Source organism: Heterocephalus glaber, unplaced genomic scaffold (assembly GCF_053883595.1).
Source record: "Heterocephalus glaber isolate CG9 unplaced genomic scaffold, H.glaber_assembly_v1.0 deba00000676, whole genome shotgun sequence".
In the NCBI taxonomy this organism is placed as follows: domain Eukaryota; kingdom Metazoa; phylum Chordata; class Mammalia; order Rodentia; family Bathyergidae; genus Heterocephalus; species Heterocephalus glaber.
The window spans coordinates 363,627-388,091 of NW_028258156.1; the positions used below are offsets into that span (position 1 = coordinate 363,627).

A 24,465-nucleotide genomic window follows, 5' to 3' on the forward strand; every position below is an offset into this window, starting at 1 on the left:
GATCAGTAGTTGCCAGGGATCATCATATTTGTAGAGAGGGTATAATTTAAAATGGCAGCATGAGTTTGTGGAAATGGAATTGTTCTATATCATGATTACTATGGTAGTTGCATGCATCTGTGTATGTGGTTAAATTTCATAGAACTATACATAAAAACATATAAAAAATTGTAAGGTTCAAATAGGTCTGCAGTTAATAGTACTGTACAAATGTTAACTTCTTGGCATTGATAATGTACAATGATTATGTAACATCTTACCACTGGGGGAGCTGGAAATTATGGATAAAGATACACAGGAATTCTTGGTTCTACTTTTGTAATTTCCTATGAGTACACAATCATTTTTAAATATATCTTTAAAAAATTGTGTATTAAGAGAGTTCTAAGTACAATCCAAACTCAAACCTTTTCCTAGATGATTTTTATAAGGCCCACAAAATATAAAACTTAAATTGTCCTACAGTAGACCCTTGACTTAAGAGCTCAATTAGTTTGCAAGGGCTGGTTGTAACTCAAGTTGGTCAATTGAAGGCTCAGGCTCCTCTACACAGCCTTCAAAATCTCTCATGTAAACGAGCAGATCTGTGTCCTTAGAGAGACATTGGCCCAGGATTTCTCAATTAACCCCACACAGGAAAAGATGTTGTAATGTTCCTTCCAAAACTCTTTAAGGGTTAAATCCGTATCTGAGACCATCTGGAACCACAAGTGCCCAGATTCACACTGTAACTCAAGACTTTGGTTGTAAGTTAAAACTAAAAGTTCAGTTGTAACCCAAGTTGTTTGTATTATCAGGCTGGTCGTATCTCGAAGGTTCACTGTATTTATATCTCTTTTCTCTTCACTCCTCCTTCATTTTCTGAACTATCCCGACTAATACGAAATCCCTTAAAATTGCAGCCTCCATGTGGACTCTATTATTTCCTAATATGTCAATTTCTAATGCTGACTGTACTCAGACCTGGTGCTATTAAGGACTCCTCAAATTTGGTCTTGGCTTGTATTCTACAAAATTCCGTAACCTCTCTTCAATCAGCTTATTTTTTCCTGATGCTTTTGAGTGATTATAAAAAAGCCCTAAGAGAGATTATAGCATCCAAATTCCAATTATTCCCTTACCCCAAGGTGAATTTTCTTTAATGATGAAAGGACAAACTCTCATCAAACTAACTTGGCAGTTCTATAAAATCCTACTGTTTCTATAACTATAAAATACTTTTTTTTAGAATTATAAAATGATCAGGTGGTAAGGTCAACTTTTGCTCTGTCTGGCACTCTCTTATTTCCTTATTTTTCCCTTTCTCCTTCCTTTACCCCCATTCTTGGAAGAGCTTTTCTAATGAATTAGAAAACATCCACATGCCATTTACATACTCATTATGTCCAGATAAAATTCAAGTGATTTTAAAATTTTTTAAGCTTTACCCCACTGGCCCTTGAGGTTCATTACATAGAAAATTAAGAGTTTTATTAGAGAAGAGTTCATGTAATGTTTCTGACCACATCATTTAGGACAAATTGAAATGATTTTAGCTTTCATATAGCTATGTTGTCTCATTGATTTTACCATCATGTAAAAATATTAATACAAAGTACTAGGTTTGTGTAAGATTTGATTTAATGTTTTTAGGATTTAAGCTCTATGACTCTTATACTAGCTTATGGATCATAAACTTGATTTAATCATACAGAATTCTTATTGTGCTACAACCATAAAGATTTAATGTGTAAACTTAAATTGTAGTTTCCACGGCCACATTTAACATTAAGAATTTGGGCGGCCGGGGATTTAGCTCAGTGCTTTTGCTGCCTGCTGCCCAAGCGCAAGGACCTGAGTTCGATCCCTGGTACCAAAAAAAAAAAAAAAAAAAAGAATTTAGGTTACTAACAGGTAGGGTGCATTAATCAACAGTATTTGGATACCTTTATAATTTCTAAGTTGAAAAAAAAAAGATACACAACACTAGTTACTAAACATGGTTTTATCCTTGTCTATTCTTATACATTATAGAATAAAGGGTAACCAAGTACAAAAGCCTTTGATAATTTTTTTTCACTTTAAAAATCTATGGAAGATATAAAAATGTATAGTCATGGAGTAAAAATTTAGGTAATTTTGGGTGTTTTCAATACACACATCCCTACACAGCGTGTTTTCAAACAACATATCATAATTTGTAAGATGTAGCGAAAGCAATGCATGGAGGAAAACTTGGTGTTCTATAAAAACTCAAAAAATAAAAGAGAAGGGAACACTTTGCAAGTCTTTTATGGGCCTCCATTTCCCAAATATAAAAACAAAGCTATATCAACAAAAGAAAATTACAGACAATGTTCCTCATGGATATAGATGCAAAAAATATTTAACCAAGTATTAGCTAATTGAATAAAAATATAGAGGCAGGCAGTGGAACCACTGAGCTAAATCCCCGGCCCTTAAATAAAAATATAGAAAAGGATGCTTCAATATTAATAGTACTCTTATCTTCTTTACAATCCCTGTTAGTTATCTTATTACTGAGCTTAGTGAGTCCCAGCTACGTGCCAGGCAGATTTTAGACCCCATGGATACAGCAGTGCTCAAAACTATTACAGTTCCTGATTTCTCAATGCTTACATTTTGGAAGAAGAGTGAAGTAGCAAATGTAAAATTTGTCAGGTAAATGTTAAGAGTAAAGTCAGACAATAGGTTAAGGGGAACAGGATGCAGAAGGAGGGCAGACTGATGTGCTGGTCAGATGTTCCTGTTTTGTATGACTAAGGAAGGCTGTCTGATCAGGTAATAATTGTGCCAAAACAAATAAGGAAAAGAAAGATGAAGCTTGTGGATACCTGGAGTCAGTATCATAGGAGGAGGGAGGGACAAGTGCCAGGACCCTGACACAGGCTTGCCTGGTATACTCTAGGATGCTTCAGGGGAATAAGAGGGAGAGTGGAGAAGCTGAACTACAGAGGAAGTAGAGAAGTTGAGGAACAAAGGAAGTAGAGAGTGGCATGTATTAAGTGTGTCTACATACACATACACACTACAGATGTCATAGGATCTTTTAGGTCATGGTGAAGACCTTAGCTTTGGCTCTGAGTAGGATAAGATCCTTTTCAGGGCATGGGAGTCAGCAAAGGAGTAAAAAGACAAAGAGAAGGTTTTGGTAGACAAGAAGCCCTGATCAACACAGAATGAGAGAAAACATTCAGTTAGCACTTGCCAAGAAGCAAGTAGTCTAACGTGGAGAGAGTTCAAAGCCATCCTGAAGCGGTCTTCAGTATTTTCTAAAAAGGTCATAGTTTTGATGACTGACAGACCATCACAACCTCAGTGGTATAAAACAATCATCACATCTTAACTCTCACAATTCTGGAGGCTGATTAGACTGAGCAAGGTTCTTATTCAGGATTCATTGTCTGGTTGCAATCAAGTGTAGTGGGCCCAGAGTCATCTAGAAGGTTTTCCAACTCAATGTCTGGCAGTTGATGTGACCTGGGCTTTTTCTTTTTTTTTTTTTTTTGGTACCGGGGATCGAACTTGGGACCTTGAGCTTGCGAGGCAGGCGCCAGAACCACTGAGCTAAATCCCCGGCCCTGACCTGGGCTTTTTCACAGTACAGAAGTTTGGTCCCAGAGAAGATTCACTAGACAGGTAGACACTTTTCCTAACTAAGCTGAGAGGTCACACAGCATCACTTTTGCTGTATTTTGTAGTTAGGAACAAGTTGCTGGGGTCAGCAGGATGGTGGGTACAGAGAAAGTGCTCAAAGAGGAATGCTGTCACTACTATTAGTATCATCTCATTATTATTATTATTATTATTATTATTAGGTACCGGGGATCGAACTTGGGACCTTGCGCTTGCGAGGCAGGCACCAGAACCACTGAGCTAAATCCCTGGCAGTATCTCATTATTAACATAATGATAAAAGAACTAATGCCTAAGGTTGACATGAATAGCTTCATCACTAGGCTTATTTTATCATTATTAGGTGTGGCCCACCCATGTGTCAGATATTAGATGATTCCACAAAGTTTTATTTTATATTGAATTATATTGTTGTCTTCTTTTAAACTTTAAATTTCAGAGATATTGGTGGATACACTGGTTTCTTTCACACAACACTTCATAAGAAGTTAACACGCTGAAAAAATAGCACAATGGTATAGCACTAAAAATTCAGCAGGGAGATCTTTTGCAAAAGGGAAGGGGACCAAAGAGTGGTGATGGGGGGAGGAAGGGGTCATAAAAAGAATTAAGATGTGTTAGGGATGTGTACCAACTCCCCACAATGAATGTAATTTTTATTACAAACATGTACTAATAAAAATTAAAAAATAAAAATTTAGTGATTGACTTACATATTATATATAGATGGCTGTGCGCCAGAATCTGTTCTAGGCTCGAGGAATATGAGATGAACAAGAAAGAAAAGATCCTTGCTTTCACAGTGTACACATTCTAGTGGGAGAAGCAAGATAATAACCAAATAAACATGGTAAGGTCAGACAGTGAAAAGTGCTAAGAATAAAATTAAACAGGAAATAGGATGCAGAACAATGGAAGTGGTCTTTAGAAAGATCAGAACATCTCTATAGACAGGGTGGCCAGGGAAAGACTTTCTGAAGAAAAGCCACTTATGTGGAGATCTGAATAAAGAACGGGCCATCCAGTAAAGATGTGAAGGAAGGACCAGGTATTATAAAAAAACAAACAAACAAAAAAACCCCCTGCATCTCACCATTCTTATTCCAGCACTGACTCAATGAAACTCAAAAAGCTTTAGTAGTTGATTTCCAAAAATAAAGCAAAAAAAAACAAAACCCACTTAAGACACTTATTTTTTAAATATACTGTATAGTAGGCTGATACTTAAAGATGAGTACTACTGTGGTATTTTCTGGTTCCCTGAAGTGACAGTTTCAGTAAAATCATGAGAGCTCATGTTGTAGTAAAGGGCTGCACAATCACCACTTGTCCCTTGGGAGTCACTGGAATTCCTGGAGAACCCCTACCAGTGAATAGCAAGAAAGACATGTTTGTTTATATCCAGTGGAAACACAGGGAAATCAAGCATCAGAGTAAATGAGGTCTATCCTTCTTCCCAGGCACAGCTCTATAGGGGTCTAACTTATTTCCTAACCTTTTCTATAGAAAGCTATTTGGTGTTATTAAATGGTCATTTTCTCCTTCATGCTCAGCTTGCATTGTAATCAATAAAACCCCCTGCACTATTAAAAAATTATGCGGAAAAAGTTCTATAAAGTTATAATACATGGATTAAACATTTACATTTCCTAAAATGAACTATATTCAGAAGTACCAGGTGAAAATTATGTAAAGTTGAGGTAGGTAAAATTCTTTAAAGAATGACCACAAAGGTCAAAAACAAAGGCAGCTTTCTATCCTGAGGCTGACAGAATGGCTCTCACCAGAATGGCAGTGAGTAAGGTAAGTAGGGCTGTTTGCCATCAGTGAGGTGGACATTCATTACATGTGCATCCTTGAAGCAGATGTCAAGAAGTGTGCTCCAGCATATAGCTCAGTGGTAGAGAGAGCACTTACAGGCATGAGGCTGAAAGAAGAGACACACAGAAAGACAAAGATGGGGCAGGAAAAACACAGAGATAGCTAGAAATGTGCCAAGAAGACACAGATAGCCAGAAATATACACTGTGCACAAATAAACTGTGCACAATATCAGACTCAATAAAGCTGTCGGAGCTAAATAATGTCCCACACTGTGTCCGTGTGTTGTCCAGAAAACAAGAAGATAAACCAATCAAATTCCTATTTTAGTTACATATGCACCTATTATCACTTCCAAAAATCTACAGTCAATGTGGGTGAGAACTGCCAAATTTTCCGACTGTCAAATATAATTACAAAACCAAAATTTAAAAAAAGGACAAGGATTAATAATCATTATAGAAAAGCAAATAAAAAGCAAGAGGATGGCAAGGTAATAACACATATTAGTAAGAATGCAGAGATACTGGAAAACTCATACATTGCTGTTGGTAATGTAAAATGTTACAGCTAAAAGGTTTGGCAGTTTTCAGAAAATTAAACACATATTTACCATATGATACAGCAATTCTACTCTGACAAATATACTGTAACAAATTAAAAACACATTCATGCAAAGAGTTGTACATTATTGCTCATGGTAGTAATATTCTTGACTGCCAATGATTGGAAACAACTCAAAGGCTCAATAAAATATAGAGTATCTATACAGTGAGATATTATTCAACCATTAAAATAAATGAAGTACTGATGTTACCACATGGATGAATCTTGAAAACATGCTAAGTGAAAGAAATGAGACACAAAAGGCCATATATTATATGATTCCATTTAATGAAATGTCCAGAATAAGCTGCTCCAGAAAGACAGAAAGATTAGCTGTTGCCGGGACAAAGGAGAAAGGGGAAATTAAAAATGACTGCTAAAGAGCAAAGAATTTCTCTTTAGAGTGATATAAATATTCTGGAATTAGTGGTGATGGCTACACAACTTTGTGAATATTCTAAATACAATGAATTGCACACTTCAAAATAGTGAATTTTATAGTATGCTTTATAAATTACAGAATAAAAAAGAATGATGGCAAACTTCTTGACTGAAGTTATCCAAGACAAAAACAGAATGAGAGAATGGAGCAGTTAGAATCTTTAAAGTAATGAAAGGAAACAAAAGACAATCTAGAATTCTGTCTAGCAAAATTTCTTTAAAAATTGAAGAATTTAAAGATTTACTAAAACCTATAATAATCAAGACAGAAAGACATCAGAGTATGTGTAATACATGATATAGGTTAACGGAACCAAAAAGTCCAGAAACAGGTCCAGATGTATAAGTTACCTGATTTCTCAACAAAGATGTCACGTTAATTCAATAGAGAAAATATATTCTCTTTAACAAATGATCTGGAGCAAACTGGAAAGCCATATGGGTAAACATGAACTTCAACCCTTACCCTCATAATATGCAATAATAATTACTGTTCCACAGATGTACATATAATACCTATATAGAAAAATTTTTATGACAATATAGGGCAGGAAAACAGAAAAATAGTAAGTAAATTTTTAAGTTTGACTTCATCAAAATTCAGGTTTCATTAAGAAGAAAAAAAGGCCAGCCACAGACTGAGAAAAAGTATTTACAAATCACTTATGAGGTAAAGATTTGTTATGTGGAATAAAAAAAAAAAAAAAAACCTCTGGAACTCAGTTGACATACAAAACCCAATTTCAAAATGAAGAGCCCAATCAGACTTCAGAAATGGCTTAGATAAGGAGTTTAGCAAACTTTTTCCCCCAAGAGAAATGACAAAGTTCAACAAAACTGTGAAAACAATTATTTCAGAAGCTTGGAAATTGATGAAAGGCATGCCACAAGAAAGGTGTGATAAGAATGAGGGCATCTGTAGCATTTTTGCTTGAGCCTGCTCCTGTTTCCCCCTCCCCCAGCTCCCCTTGTTCTATGGCCCTGTAGTTCTACCAGGGTAGAGCAAGCTGAGAAGTTCTGCTGACTCCCTGCTGGAGGAAGTGGAACTGAAAACTTATTGTGTATGTATGGTTATGGAGCTACTGCTGGAAACAATACTGATCAAGGAGGGAAACAATCAGGGAAAGCCATGTTATAGGTAGCCTGATGGTGAGCTACTAGTTGGAGCGAGCAACAGATACGCAGAACAGCCAGAAGACAGGAGATCTAGGGAATGAGATAATAATAAGGAGAGCATATAAGGCTGCATGCATATGACCAAGCAATTCCACTTTTAGGTACTTACCTAAGACAAATGAAAACTCATGTCCAAAGTAAATGTTCCTGGTAGAACTGTATCATTCAAAAAAGGTTTAAAAAAGTGGTAACAATCCAAATCTTCATCAACCAGTGAATGGACAGGCAAAATGTGGAATCTCCATACAAGAGAATATTAAGTAAAAATGAAGAATTACTAGTATATATTAAACATGTGATCCTCAGCCACTTTTAAGTGAAAAAAGTCAAATGCAAAAGACCCCATTTTGTATGACTGCACTGTTTGCTTAGAGTCAGATAAGGGGGAAAGGGGGTGTGATAATGAGGTTTCTTTAGGGTGATTAAAATATTCTAAAATTAGAATATGCTGAAGACTATACAACTCTGTAAATATATGAAAAACCTTTGAATTGCATACTTTTAATGTGTGGATTTTATGGTACGTAAGTTATGCTTCAATAAAGCTATTAAAAATAGGATAAATAGAATAGACCTTTCATCAAAAGAGATAAAGTAATGACAAATGAGCACATTAAAAATGTTTAATGTCATTACTAGTTGTCTTAATCACTTTCTTGTCACTGGAATACTGTACCCAACACCCACAATTTAAAGGAGGAAAGGTTTATTTTGGCACATGTATCAGAAGTGTCAGTCCTTGCATGGTCAGAGGCATGGAAGATGGGAATAGTGGAGGAAAAGCTGCTTGGATCATGGCAGCCAGGAAGCAGAGTGAAGGGAGAAAACAAGGAGGGAGATACACCCTCCCAGGTCACGCCCCCAGTGACCAACCTGCCTCTTCTGATCAGGCCCTACTTCCTAAGACCACATTTGGCTATAATGCCTCCATGATTCAAACCACCCTTTAATTCAAATCACCCTGCATGTGAGTCCATGAGACTTAGGGGAACATCTAGATATAAATCGTAACACTGGTTAAATAAATGCGAACTAAAACCACAACAAAATACCACTACCCACCCACCAGAATGGCCAGAATTAAAGGCTGCAACACCAAGTTTTAGTAATAATGTGGCAAAATTGCAAGGCTGGTAGGAATATAAAACAGGATAGCCACTTTGGAAATCAGTTTGGTAGTATCATATGAAGTTAAACAAATACCACACAACTCAGCAACTTTACCTGTTTTATTGAAAAAAATTACATTACTCAAAAATTGTAAATAAATGTTCATAGCCACTTAATCCATAATATCCTCAAACTAAAAATAAACCAGGTCCTCACCAAGGAGGAGAATGAACAAAGTGTAGAATATTCACACAATGGAAAACTAAGCAAAGAAAGAACTATAGATTCAAGCAACAACATGGATGCTTCTCACAGATACTATGCTAAATAAGACTTACACAAATAAAATACATACTGAATAATTTCATCTAATATATAGCAATACAGAGCAGATCAACGGCTGTCTAGGATTGAAGGTGGATGGGTGGAAACTAACTACGTATAAAGTGACTTGAGGTAACTTGTGAGAGGTGGTAGAAATGTTGTTTTGGTTGAGGTGTTAACACAAGTATGTATGTCGGGCCTAATCCATCAGAGAGTACACTTACAGAAGTGTTTGCTACATGTAAATTATAGCCTAGTAAAATTGCCTTGAACAACCAGTGAAGAAAAAATTTGATAATACATATAACACTGTTCTGAGGAAACAGGTCTCTAGGTTAACAAATCTGGCTGGCTCCACTGTGATCGTAGCATTTGCAGTATCTGCATCTGGTTTCACCTTTGTTTCAGTAGCACTGATACTCATCAGGGCCTGGCACAAGACTGAACTCATTACCAGATGCCCTCCAAAAGTGCTTTATAATGACTTTCAGTGACTTTACTTCTTGTAAGGTCTAACACAAATGCTATTTCAGGACTGTTTCAAATATCTATTTTATTTGTTTGTTATACTATAACTGTGATTACCAATCTTTTTGCTACCAATATTGAACCATAGCTCTAGAACTTTCCTTTTTACCTATCAATGTATATGTAGTACCTTACATATATCAAACATTCAGTAGTTATATGCTAAATGGATGAACCAATATTTCAACTCATCCTGCATTCTAGTTCAAATAACTTCCTACACATTCTTCTTCAGGGTGAGACTTCCAAAGATCACCAATATAAGTTTAAGAATGAAAAGCAGACTGCAGGTACTCACATTCTTAGGCCTTAAGTGGCTTTAGAGTGACAGGTATAAGAGAGTGTTATTTTTATATCATTAACTGCTACATTTTTTATTCCTGGTTCTTAATTTCTTGTTTCCCCAGCTGCTAGTGGGAACTTAGTGAATCACTGGTAGGAGCTGCTTCAGGAGGGAAACAATGAGTATAGGACAAAGATATCATTGCTCAGTTTTGAGTACAACAGTTGAACTTTTAAATCCAAAGGAAGAGACAACAGCTTGAGATCCAAAGGGTTTATTCCAAAGGGAATACAATTTCACTGTGAAAATAAATGATCAGATCCTGGCTGAATCAGGCAGTTTATTTCATGAACCACAGAATTAGGAAGAATTCATAATAATACCAGAGTAGTTTTCTTATCCACAGTCAAGAGTTCAATCAAGCAGAAAAGAATTTAAGGGGATTTAGTCAAAGCTTCCCTACAGAGGGCTGAGACCAGTTTAGCATCTTTTCTTCCTCACGATTAGACACCCTATTTTGGCCTGTGTGGGAAAACCCTAGGATAGGATATACTACACTAGCTATACAACAGAATCACACCAGAAGATTGCCTCAGAAATACTGGCGTGGGAGTGGGGTTAAGGACTTAAAAGACTTAAAGAGTTGTCTCTGTGTTCTCCTCTTCTCTCCTGAGTTCATGTTTTTAAGAGCCAAGTGTTGAGAATCACTGGCTCCAATCTCAAAGCAGAAGTATGTAATGTCCATTTTCCTAGCATGTAGCCCAACCTTATGGATAAATTTCTTGGCAACCCCTATTCCTGACTCAATTCACCTTGGCACTTGGGCACAGAATGCCTAGGCAAGCTAAGCAGCATGTTATCAAAAAGACTTAACTCCTGCTGCCTCTCGTGTTGGATTCTGCAGTCTTCATTTTGGGAATGAAGGTCTTATGGACAAGCTTCTACAGCTGGAAAATGTAACAAAAAACCCCCAACACAACTCAACATGGAAAAAACTGAACTAGAGCTACCACCACCACTGCTCAGAAACATGCCAACTTCTATTAAATCGACCAATTAATCAAAGCCTGTGTGTCATCAAAAAAGCAGCAATCACAGTGAAAGCCAGGGTATCAATGAATGTACATAATGAATTATTAGATCTTCAATCTTCTTTAAAGATATTTTTAGTTCTCATTAAAAAAAATCAAGAATTTCCTCAATTCGGTAACAATATGGAACAAATTCTGTTTCTATGTAGTAGTTAAATCAACTTTAAAAGAGACCCAAGAGTCTTCACAATGTTGGAATTAAAAAGCCTTCAGAAATATATTCAGGTACAGACAGGAGTGGAAAAGCTTCCCAGAGTAGTCTGCTGGAACTGTGCTGTATAGTAGTCAGTGATCACCTAGCTCTTCAGCCCTTAAAATGTGGCTAGTTCCAAACAGAAACATGCTCTAAGTGCAGAATACACTCCAGATTTCAAAGACTGAAAACAGAATCTAACATGTCACCTGATAATTTTTGTATTGATTCAATGCCAAAATAACAGGTTGGAAGTTTTTTTTTTTGGTACCAGGGATCGGACTTGGGACCTTGTGCTTGTGAGGCAGGCAGTGGAACGACTGAGCTAAATCCTCAGCCCCAACAGGTTGGAAATTTAAATAGCCTAGGAAGGTTTTGCCATGCTTGAGTCCCAACAATGGAGAAGCTGTATACCATTTGACCTCCTTGATAGATATCATCTGAATATTTGGATAATGAATAACCCTAGCATTAATTTAATAACATTTTAAGTACTAGCTACCCTGAAAAATTCATAATTTATACTTATTTGGTATTTTCTGAAATATAAATTTACATTGCTAACATTGTGCGACTAGTGCACTTTCAGTTACCGAACTAGCCACAAATGACCAAGCCAATCAGAAAGTATTAAATTCTCAAACTGACTTTGTTGAAAGGCAATTTTTTTGGCTGAGTACTCTTTAAACCTCATAATAAATCTCATAAAATAATAAACAATAAACCCAAAAGTTCACAGAAAATAGTATCATAGTAATAAGGCACTACATGGCAGAATTTAAAAACTTTTATAATTACAGTATGATATTGCAGAAAAGTCATTTTTAAAAATTTTATGTGGGAAATTAAATCTTAAATAATGTGATATTTATGAATAAAAGGTTTCTGACATCTTAGGATATACATTTCAGGCATTAATTTTCTATTATTCTGACAGTCCTTGCTGTCCTGAAGTCCCAAGCTATCTACAAGGGAACCTCTGAACCAACTTGGAAAAACCTGTAAAAGCTTGAATTAGTGTCCCCAAGCATATACTGTATTAGATAATCTGTGGGTAGCCTCCTTGACCCACAAGGCTATCCCACGGTTGTTGCTCCTCTAATAACTGAATATAAGTTTACCAAGTCCTCATTTCCTGTCTTTTGCGGAACAAGAAAGATCATGATGTGGTCAGTGGCAACCCATAGCTTTCCAAGAAGCAATACATCTCTTTTGGTCCTCCTCTTACCAAGTCTAACCCAATCTATCTTTAACAGCATCCATCAGGCAACAGGATCCATCTTGCCCATATATCTACTTTTACAAGACCCTGTTTCCAATCATAGATTTACATTTGCTGCAAAGATCCAAGAAGCCAGGTATAATGGAAAGGGGATGGGGTGAATAATTGAACCAAATACAAAACCTCAAGAAAATTGGCTGCATCTCAGCATCTCAATAAGTGAATCTGGGGAAGCATGGCTCCATTCTAACAGGCATCTACAGCTAAGGGCAGAAGGGACATATCACCAAGGTGGATGCTGTTAAACTAGTTCTGTGTACCTTCCTAATCATGCACTTACTCTGACAGTGCTGCCAATGTTTGGGTCTAGACACCTCCTGAACACTAATAGACTACACACATATATACCAACTTCTCCTTTCTCCTAATCTGTTCAGTAGTTAGGTCGTGGGTTCTCTCTCAAGGCTCTGATACTGAAGATCCAATTCCTTGGCCGGGGATTTAGCTTAGTGGTTCTGCCACCTGCCTCACAAGGGCAAGGTCCTGAGTTTGATCCCTGGTACCAAAAAAATAAAAGATCCAATTCCTTCATTTTAGAATTGGTATTCCTGTGTCTGGTTTTCCAGAATATTACTAGCATAATCAGCTTTTTCCAAATAGGGATTCAATCCTTCAATCTGTGGAAAACGTACAATTAGAAGCTGTCCTGGTCTTGTCTCTCATCCCTTACATGCAAATGACTGTCAGGATGAGTCAATTCTGTTCTCTAAAATTTTTAAGTTCTTCTGTCTTTGGCTTCCCTACTGTCAGTGCTTTAGTTCCACTCCGTATCATTTTGTCTGAATTACTCAAAATTTCCTAACAGGTCTCTCTGCCTCCAGTCCCATCCTTTCTACTTTAAAATGTAAACGTGATAGTCTTTTCCTGCTTAAAATCCATCAACTTTAGTTTAGTGTGCACATGATTTGCCACTTGCTTCCTTTTCCAGACAGAGTAACTCCCAAGAATGCCACACTTTTCTCAATCTTGGTGATACCCTAAAAGCCTTTTGCCTTGGGAATACCCTCTACAAAATTCTCAATTGGTATGTTCCTTTACCACATCCCCAACAGCTATATTCTATTTGTTCTTAAAGACTTAATTATTTTGTTTAGTCTGAGTTTCACAACTCTGTGTACCTTCAAAATACCTTGCGTGTATGTTTATAAGAGCCATCTGTTACTCTCCATTTTATGCTTGTTTAGTTATTTGCTTTACCTACTAAAAATTAAGATTGTAGGCTGAGGAAGGAGGATTACAAGTTTGACTACTGCTTGGGCAACTTGGAGAGATTCTGTCTCAAAATTTAAAAAGGGAAGGGTCTAGGGATATAGACCTCCAGAACAGAGCACCCAATTCAAAGCCCAGTATCTCCAAAAAAAAAAAATTAAGTTCATAAAGGTCAGCTATCTTTCATGTCTATATTCTTGGTACCAATGGTGCAAAGAATCAAAGAATGCTTCATATACAATTGTTGGAAGGGTAAAGTCACTAGATTTTAGACAAGAATGAAGTCAAAACCCCTAATGTTCTCTAGTACATGTTGGCTTCTTTAAACCTGAGAGTTAAGGTCTTAGATACTACTATCATACTTCCTGAATGAACAAAGTAATAAAAATTATTCATAAATAGGCACAGATATTCTTACTTATGCTAACCACTAACACTATTAAGAGATTATTACACTACTGGTCTTGCATACCTTTCCATAAAATTCAACAAGCCTAATGTAGGAAGGTGAGGCACAGAAAAATTATCTTGTTCGATATCCAGAGATGGTAAAACTAGGCAGTCTGGCTCCAGAACCCAGGTTCTTAATCACTATACTACTAAGCTCAATACCTTCTGTATCATAAAAACTATGCTTTCAAAGAATTATACTCTTCTTCTAAAATACAATGGCATGTTACTAAATAAAACAAATTTTAAAAGTTGTGACTATGCAGTAGCAGAATATCCCTACCTAAAACTTAACAGCTCTCTAGTCATATTTCAATTACAAATTTACAGTCAGGCCTTACATTAGAAATGTCACAGTACCTTTACTTACCGTTAAGGTAATGAAGAAATCTTTTTCTATTACCACTATAGTCACTCTTAAGCTATTACATTTCAACATTGAGTTTTAAATTTAATTTTGTGGTAATGGGTATGCAAAAAATAAAGAGGCTATAACATCAATTTATGCATGGTAAGTTCAGCATTCAGATGTTTCTTAGTTTGTTTCTTACTTTAATTATAATGTGCTGTAAACTTAAAACTGTAAGGAAGATATGACAATTTTCCTCAAAAGCATCCTCTCTTATTTTCTGCTTCTAAATAAGAGGATAATTTAACAAGATCATTTGGAAGTCTTACTAATATATCAATGAATTGTTCCATTTTAGTTTATAACATACTAATACCAGTTGTTCCCAATACGTTTTCTCTGCTTCTTGTGATTGATGCTTTTGACACCTTATTCAACAGAAAAATACTTTCTAATACAGAAAACTAAGAGTTATCACAGAAGAGTTGTGGAAACCATGAGTAAAGCAGTGGAGGTAAATATGTATTATTACCATGATTTTCCAACATAAAAAGTCATAACAAAGAAATGTAATGAACTGATAATATCATCACATTTCAATATATCTTTTGTATCTCCCTATGGAGTCTGATAACTATACTACATGCATACAAGTACTCAAGAATGACAAATAATGAAACATTTTTGAGAGTCTGGTACCCAGGTTTACCGAAAATAGGATGCAAGCAGAACTGTAAGTTAAATTGGTGCCTATCAATTTCAACATACTTAATCAGAATATGCAGGCATGAGCACTTAGGAAGACTTAAGTCATTTCTGATGCCAAGAATTGGGGTCCTGACAGGTGGCTCACTGTCCAGGTCAGAGCTAAAAAAACAATGGTGGTTAACAGACACTACAGTACTAATTTTTTTTTCATTTATATCTGGCATGCTAGTTCACACCATGCTGTTCTTTGCTTCTCTATAGACAACCAACAAAAATCTATCTTCTTAGTAACTATTGGTCTAAAATTGATATCTTAAATATTTGAAAATAAACCAACTCTCCTACATAAAGTAATGTTGCCTTTCCAACTAAATATTAACCTATCTAGTTTTCTTCAAAGCCTTACTGTTCTCAGAAAATTATCTGACTAAAGAGACCAGGTATTTTCCATTTAATACAGGAATTCTGTTTCCTAGCTTACACACGGCATTTACAGAATATAGTACTCAACTTATTGGTGAAATTACTGTCAAAAAAAAAAGTTTTACCAGCTGTTCCTCATCAGTACTAGGAATACACCAAGTAGCCATTTCCTCTAAAGAAAACAAATTAGCAATTCAGTTTCAGAATGAAAAGATGTAAGTAAAAAAGAAAAGACAGTAGATAGTAAAAATGTAACAACAGTTAACACAGCAAAACAAACAAACAAACAAAAAACCCAGAAGTTACATTCCTCAGGAAAAATAGGCAAGTGAGCCAAAAATAAAGTAGTTGACATGCTAGAATACTTTGAGTTAAGAAAATATCTATATAATAACAAGGAACACTGGAACAAGGGACACTTCACATTTAATCACTGTCAATATATACTGAGTTTGCCTCAGAGTAAATCAAAATTGCAAGAAAACAGCTCAAATAAACTAGAAAACTTCAGCAACAAACTGTACTCATGTTTAATAAGCACCAATTACCCTTAAGTAGTTGTTTTATATGGTTCCCAAAAATCTGATTTATATGAAACCTCTGTGAAGAATAAGATGATTTGGATATTATTATCAATGTACAGTGTGGTTACCAATGGCATGTTAAATTCAATTATTCTTGAATTTTAAAAGTTTCATGCTTTGTTCAAATATAGCTTATTTTTAGGAAAATTGCACTCTTCCACTCTCCAATTCAGTACATAAAAGTAGGTAATATTTACACTGAATGTACAACCTTTTTAAAGAAATATCCTGTTTTGCAATAAAATATTTATCTAAATGATTGTTCTCAAACTTCACTATACTCAAACTTTAGATTATAGCCATGAGTCAAATAAGCTCTGAAAAGAGTTCTGTTGTTTTCACTAATGCATTCAAACTGAAATCTTTTTGAAATACTGTACATCATGTAGATATGCTGAGCATGGGCCTCAGTCATTGTTGGGCTACATTCTAGTGAAATATCTACTGGGTGAGAAATGAAATCATCGTATAATATTTAAAGAAATGTAAGACTTGCACTAAGAAACTAAAACCCATATACATACTATGCAAGCTAAACAATTAGACTTTTTCAGCATTCTTTCCACTATCACAAATGAGTTACAGAAACCAATGTTTACATTTCAGTCATAAACACTGCTCTTGAAATAATCTATCATCTGATTTGTGGCTAAATCTGAAAAGCATATTAAACCTATGGCTAGTCTATTTCTCTGGCAAAGAGCCCAGAGTAAGACAGAATAATTTTACTTTCTCTTAAATTCTGGCAAGAGGGAAGGGGAACCATTATCAAAGTAGGATGAGTTAAAATTGGCAATAAATCCGTTATGGACAAGAGTGGCACTAAAGTGAAATTCAAGAACATATTGCTTTCTATATACGCAAGTAGAACCTTACTGGAAGATGAGTATTTACAAAGATTCTAGAAAGCTATAACCATCTTGATTACCTAGGCTTTCAATCTTTATTGTGTCACCACCATAATATTTTGTCATCAGTAGTTTCACCTGAACATTTAAATGCCTAACTAACATCATTTTATGCCCTACTTCTACTATCCAGTGACTGCATATAGATTCACAAATATTATAAGTGATGTTATATACACTATCACCTATATACTTTTCAGAATAATGACTGACTTTGAATAAAAACTGGAGCATTTGAGTTTTTAAAACTTTCTTTTCAATTTCTAAATTATTCTTTTTTAGGATGCTGCTGGAGACTGAATTTAAAGTAAAAATGCCAATTCTGAAAATCCTAATGAAAAAAGGGTTGCTTTAAAAAGACTAGTAAATACTGTTCTAGACAAATGTAATGATCAAGTAGCACTTGACTGGCAAACACTGAACTTTCTTCAAAACCACAGGAGCTTCTATTGTAGCAGCTGCAGCACAGAACTCTATGACAGAGGCTAAATAGGACAAGGAGAAGGAAAAGTCAACTTAAGCCAATACAGTTCAAAAAGTAAAGTTAACGAGTAAGTTACATCAGAAAATCAACTTCCAGGAGAATGTAAGCAGTTAATTACCACAACTGTAATAAATCTCTTAAGAATGGAAGACAACAAAGTAATTCTTATTACAACAATATACCAGTGGTAGATGACAAATTATTCACATTCTAAGAGGTTTTCCTTGGGGGAATTATGACAGGGAATGTGAAAGCTTACAAAACTGAAGATGTAAAATAAAATAAATTCAAATTAAGATTTCATAACAGAAAAACGTAAGGAAATAGTATTTCCCTTGAGGGAAGAATAATTTTCCACAACTGGTTAAAAAAGCACCTATGAAACTGTGCTGTCAGCTGTCACAATGGAGGTTTTTGGATTCTTTTAGCAATTGCAGCATAACAAAAGGCATTTCACAGCACAACTTTAGGGAAAATGTTATCTAGTCTAAAATAACACAGAAAACAATTAAAAATCTTTTAATTATTCATAAAACACAAATTTTTCTAGGTAGCAGCAGCTCCTCCTGTAATTGCCCTTTTAAAAAATATGAAACAGAAGCAACAGAGACAAAGGAGGTTAAGAGTAGCAGTGTTAAAAAAGCAAATACTTAAGTACATTAAGGAGAGTTAAAAATAAGGAAACACTACTGTGAAACTTTCAATTATACCAAGTAAAGTGCACTGCCTAAATACTCACTGATAACATTTTCCCTATGTTGAAAATGCAATCTACTTATTAGTAATTTTGATATTGAAAAAAGACATTCACTAATATAGCCCTGATAGCTATCTTCCAGTATTTTACCATTCAGATGTATTTTTAGGGAATATTTATTCACATAATTTTGCTTAACACATTTCTTTCTTCACAAAATGAATTAAAAAATCTCTACAACATTTTCAATTACAGTAACATCAATAAATTATAAATTAACAAAATTTTTGTATTTGCTTTAAAAATCATTTATCAAATGCTAAATTCCAGATTATTTGGAAAATTAAATGTAAATTGCTATAAATCTGGAATCCTAATTAAATTCTAACTTTTAAAAGTATATAAAATGTCCTTCTAATTATTTCAAATTCCACTCCAGAAATTTTTATTTGACCCTTTTCATAAGTTACTAAGTTTACAACCTGCTAAAAATTTTACCCAAATGTGGGAACTAGAGATGCAAAGCTCACCAAAATAATTATGTATATGAAAAGAACAAACAAAAAAATACCCGTTAAAAGAAAGTTACTGTAGCTGGCAGCACTTAAAATTGGTAATCATAGTTTTTAAAAGTTGCATAGTTGCAAGATGATTTGCTGCTAACTACTGAGCAGTTTCATTTAGAAGAAAACAATATTATTTCATAAACTGCAACTGTATATTTAATTACTTAAAATGTAATTGTGTAACTTGATTTGCTCTTTGGACAGCATCCTGGTAATATTAAACCTTTAATTTAAAAATATTAACATATTTTAGCTTTCCTATGTAGAAATCTATTTTCCATAAATGGTGAAAAAAATGGAAGAACTTGAGATCATAGGCTACATTCAGAGAATGTTTTACTGCTTGATTAATTTCTTGTTTTTCACATTTAAGAATTTAGTTTATAAGAAGTAAATTGTGTTGTTTTTAATTTAAGAATAGATGAATGCAGAAACATTATGTTGGGGGAAATAGACCCCAAACTAAAAAAACAGAACATATCAAAACAAAGCTAGTTGCACAGCTCTAGAAAACTGAATAAAAAGTAAATCACCTTTTCAATCAGTTAACTTTGGCGTCTGAATACAAAATGTTGATCAGTATTAACTATGCAGATGACTACTGAGGGATGTGCAGCATTTTCAAAATCCCTGTGTGTCCCTTATATGCAAGTTTGGTACACTGAGTTCTGTGGTTACTGTCCTGTCTTCAGCAGGGCTATTTTCCTGTATGATTGTCCATCTTTGTATTACCATGTCTCATAGAACTCAGATTTCTGGCTGAATAAGCCCACATTTTTGTTTTTCAGAGAGAGATTCTCAAGTCCTCTAGATTTTTCAAGCATCCTGAAAAGACAAGAAAACCTGTGTAAAAATAAAAAAATTTAACTTAAACTATGGTCCATAATAGCAACACAAATAAAAAAACAACATTCATTTCCTTATGAATACTGAGTCACTGTAAAATTTAATACCTTTACTATTCTAAAAACTCTTAGTGTTCTGTAAAGGAACAGTTTAAGACACAAAAGGACCGGTTAAAGCTTAATATATCACCAAAGTCAGTCAATACGTAATGGTCACTTCTCTTCCACACTAAAAACCACCCAAGTAACAAATATTTACATATACAAACATTTTTTTAATTTTTAAGAATTTCTCTCAAATAACTAAAAATCCCCAAAATAAAAAACAGTAAACAATTTCCTGATTAAGACCTCATATATCTATGTATTTCTGTTTTGAGCTGATAAATTCTTATGCTGACAGATGTATATTGCTTTCTTTTTAATGTTTTAACAAGAACCCTCTTTAAATCTGTATGCTTTTTAACCTAGGACGTATGTAAAGAGTTAATCAAATACAAGTACTTATAACAGAAGCAAAAATGTAAGTGAAGATATTCCATGTCTATAAATTCTTTTTTTTTTGGTACCGGGGATCGAACTCGGGTCCTCTCGCTTGTGAGGCAGGCGGCGGAACCACTGAGCTAAATCCCTGGCCCCATGTCTATAAACCCCTTTTTTTTTTTTTTTTGGTACCAGGGATCGAACTTGGGTCCTTGCACTTGCGCAGCAGGCGGCGAAACCACTGAGCCAAATCCCCGGCCCCAAAACTCTTAAGAATGACTCTTCAAGGTCTGTACAGACAGACACCATTGGTTCAGATTTCAATACAGAGCTGACTTGATAGCTCAACCTCATAGGTTGAACCTTTAGGTTCAAAACTCAGGTTCTCTATACCAAAAAAGATATATAAGGAAACAAATGTTGTTTAAGACTAACAGATATACACTCCCCTACCCTGGTATCTGGGATTAAATCAGGGTGCCTTACCACTGAGTTGCATCCCTAGCCCTTTTTAAAAATTCTATTTTGAGATAACTTATAGTCCTATTGCCTCAGCCTCCCAAGTAGCTGGGGTTACAGACATGTGCCACCATGCTCAGCTGACATGTATTTTATGACATGAGATGTATGTTCTACATATGCCCATAAGCTTATGGTGACACTAAAGAAAAAATTTCAAGGATGAAACCATGAAAGAAAATGTTTTATATCATAAAATTCCACTTCACAGAAAAAAAATGTTATTTACTGTACTGTGGTCTGAATGTGTCTCCCCCCCAAATTCCTATGTTAAAAACTAATCTCTAGTGCAATAGCAAAATAGTAAGAAGTGGGGCCTTTGGGAGGTATCATTCCAATTTTAGTATATGTGCTGCCAAAGTGAGCACTTTGGGAAGTGATTAGTGATGAAGGGTATGCCTTCAAGAATGGGATCAATGTCCTTATAGAAGCTTGAGGGAGGCCGCTGATTATTCTGCCATCTCAGAACATCCAGAAGGTGCTGCAAATGAGGAACAAGGCCTCGCCAGACATCGAATCTGTGGGTGCCTTCATCTTAGATTTCCCAGTCTCCAGAACTGTGAGCAGTTAAGTTTTTCCACATTATAAATTAACTAAAGTATTTTGTAATAGCAGCATGAATGCTCTAAGACTCTAAAGGGGAAAAATTATTTGTACCTGAAAGATTTGGATATATTTAGCATGTAAAATACTAAGGTAACTGGCTGTAAGGTGGAAATATCATGGCAGAAGAGCATGGTGGAAGAAAGCTGCTCAACTCATGGCATCCACAAAGCAGAAAGCAGGGGAAAAGCCAGAGGAAGGGATCAAGGACTAGATATAGTTCCCATTTGCCACATCTCTATGACCCACCCAGAAGCCAATCAAAATGACAATCAAGATTAACCATCACAATTATCTTACAACATACCTTGGAAGGCATCCTCAAAAGTGTGAAATTTAATTCCATTTGTTAGTGGCATGACCTTGCACTCTGGGTGCTACTTGCCCCTTGGTTTTTTTTCCTTCTTAAACCACTTTATTCAGATAAGAAAGTCACGAAAATCTGTAGATATTTCACATGTATAATTTGATGAGTTTGGCACAACTCTTTTTTTTTTTGGACCCTAGGGTCTCATTGAGCAACACCTTCAGTCCCTTTAATGTATTTTTTTATGTGAGTTTTCTATATAGTAGTCTAAATAAAGTATCTGAAACACATACCAGTACATGCACACACAAACACAAACAGGCCCACTCGTGTGCCTCAGTGAATAAATGATGAATAAAACTGGTAGCTGAAATGTGTAATTTAAGATATTTTAAAAAGTAGTTAAAACAAAAAAGGAAGAATTACCTATAGAATAGGCACCTGATGCTTAATCTGAAGGGTGCTCAGGGCAAGATCTATTTACTTCAAACCATTCATCTATGCACCTAGAAAAGAACAAAACCAGAAAAATTTAAATACATACATCTAGTTGTTTATATCATGACAGCCATAATAAAAACGTTTACTACTGGACTTTAATATAGCTTCAGAGAAAAAAATCAGTTTTAGTGATCATATTTGGCATGTAAATAAAAGGTAAGTAGATGCTTATTATATTTTGATTATTCTAAGCCATTAAGAAAAAAATCTTTGCAAAATCATGCTACAAAGCAGTTTGAAGCTTAAACAGAACAATTATACCCTAATTTCAATATACCCTTTTCGCTAATATTTAAGATAAAAGGACAAATTTTGGAAAAATATTTTTCTTTTTAAAATACCCTATTCTGCACATACAAACTTGTTCATGCCACCTATTAATGTAATAAAAATAGCTTTTAAATTTCAATTCTTGAGAACATATCACATTTTAAAAGACCATAATTGTATGTGATTTCTGAACATTTAATTTTATCACCCTCTGCAATGCATATACATACACAAGTATACCATCATCCTTTTGTGTTTATAGCAGAGTTTATGATCTTATTAGAGTTAAATATTAGGGTGCGTATAATTATCTTCAATGTAGATCTGTACTGTCTATTGCAGAAGTCAAGAGCCACATGTGATTCTTTAAATTTAAATTAAGATTGAATTAAATTTGTCCCAGCACCATTTATTGAACTGTTCATTCTTTCTCTACTACACTCTAATACCATTTCTGGCAAATCAATTTTTTAAACTTATTCTAAAAATTTTTATATAGTATCTTTTAGTGCCAGCACTCTCCAAGTTTTTTTTTTTTTTTTTTTGTACTAGGGATCAAACTCAGGACTTTGTGCTTGCGAGACTGGCGCCAGAATCACTGAGCTAAATCCCCGGCCTGGCCAAATTTTAACTCAGTTAAATCCTCATATCTACATAAAGTTGATACTATCTTTCTTGTCTTCCAAATTCAGAGAAAGAAAAAACTAAATAACTTAACCAAGATCACACAGCCAATTGATGAAAGAGCTGGGATGCAGACCTTGAGAGTCCTGATTCCAGAATCTAATCCTTGAGTCTTAATCCCATGCTACACCATCTCTCCATACAGCCATGGTTTATCTATGTCATTTACATACTATCTTAATATAAGTCTTATAAATTTGAATAGGACAACAAGCCCCCCTAACAATGGTGTTCTTTGTAAGTATCTTCATGATTCTTGATTTTTTCTTCTTTGGTCCATATGTATTTTTATTTTTTGTAGTAACAGAGATTCAATCCAGGACCTTTGCATGGAGCTACATTCCTAGCTCTTCTTATTTTTTACTTTGAGACCGGGTCTTGCTAAGTTGCCCTGCTGCTCTCAAACTTATGATCCTCTTGCCTTAGCCTCCTGAGTAGCTGGAATTACAGCTGTGACCACTAAGCCTGGCCTGTATGTATTTTGTACAATCATTCTATGCAGTTACATGGAAAACTAGTTGAGATTTGGTTGGGATAATACTGTCTATATGAATTAATTTGAGGTTAAATGAAATCTTTATGACACTGAGCTTTCCTATACACAGTATGGTGTACTTTATATTTATTTTAGATCTTGTTATGGCTTATATCTAGATGTTCCCCCAAAGCCTCATGTAGTCATAGGTGGGACTTTCTGGATGTGGCTGGATTTAGGATATGTGACACTGGGATCAAGGAGGTGATGCCTGGATCAAGGGTGTGAGCACTACCTACCCTAAGGGTGCGAGCACTACCTACCCTAAGGGTGCATAGCCTGGATAAAATATAAGAGACAGAAAGAGGGTTGGTGTGGTCATTGCTGGTTGCTGGTTGCTTGCTGCCTTCTGCTTGCCTGCTCTGTGATGCTCATCTGCCTTGAAGCCAGTTAGCTATGAAGTGAAACCTTCACAAACTACGAGCCAAATTAACCTTTCATCCTTTAACTTTGGGTGTCAGGTATTTTGCCTCAGCATCGAGCAAAGTAATTAAAACATCTCCTAATAATACCTTTCTATCAAGTTTCAATAGTTTCTGTAACAGAAAGTCTTATAAATATCTTACAGCTCTTATAGTTTCATCTTTATTATTTAAATAAAAGTTACATTTTCTTTTTTCTTACTTGGATATGAATGCAATCAATTTCCATATGTTGATCTCCTATCTGGCAACCTCGCTACAACCTCATTAATTTTAATAATTTATTGATATTTAACCTTGGTTTTGTTTTAAAATCATAGAATTTTATTGAAAGCCTTCTCATATTTTTGTTTGGCACTGAAGATCCAACTTGGGCCCTTGTGCTTGCGAGCCAGGCACCGGAACCACTGAGCTAGATCCCCAGCCC

At 35.2% G+C, this 24,465-nt stretch overlaps 1 protein-coding gene across 4 annotated transcripts in view; it reads right to left on the reverse strand.

Annotated features, from left to right (window-relative positions):
* Positions 1-24,465, reverse strand: part of Znrf2 (zinc and ring finger 2) — a 148,224-nt gene that overhangs the window by 15,908 nt on the left and 107,851 nt on the right. For 2 of the 4 annotated variants that reach the window (XR_015449308.1, XR_001183124.3), the window contains exons 4-5: positions 22,053-22,132; positions 19,403-19,694 (exon numbers count right to left, since the gene is read on the reverse strand). Coding sequence is in view for 2 of the 4 variants with exons in the window: in XM_013070273.3 (XP_012925727.1) it covers positions 22,075-22,132 (58 nt within the window). In the remaining 2 variants the exon portion in view is untranslated. Of the gene's footprint in view, positions 1-8,894; positions 19,713-22,052; positions 22,133-24,465 lie in introns of those variants that run through there. The other 2 variants (XM_013070273.3, XM_004839482.4) reach the window with 2 other exon arrangements.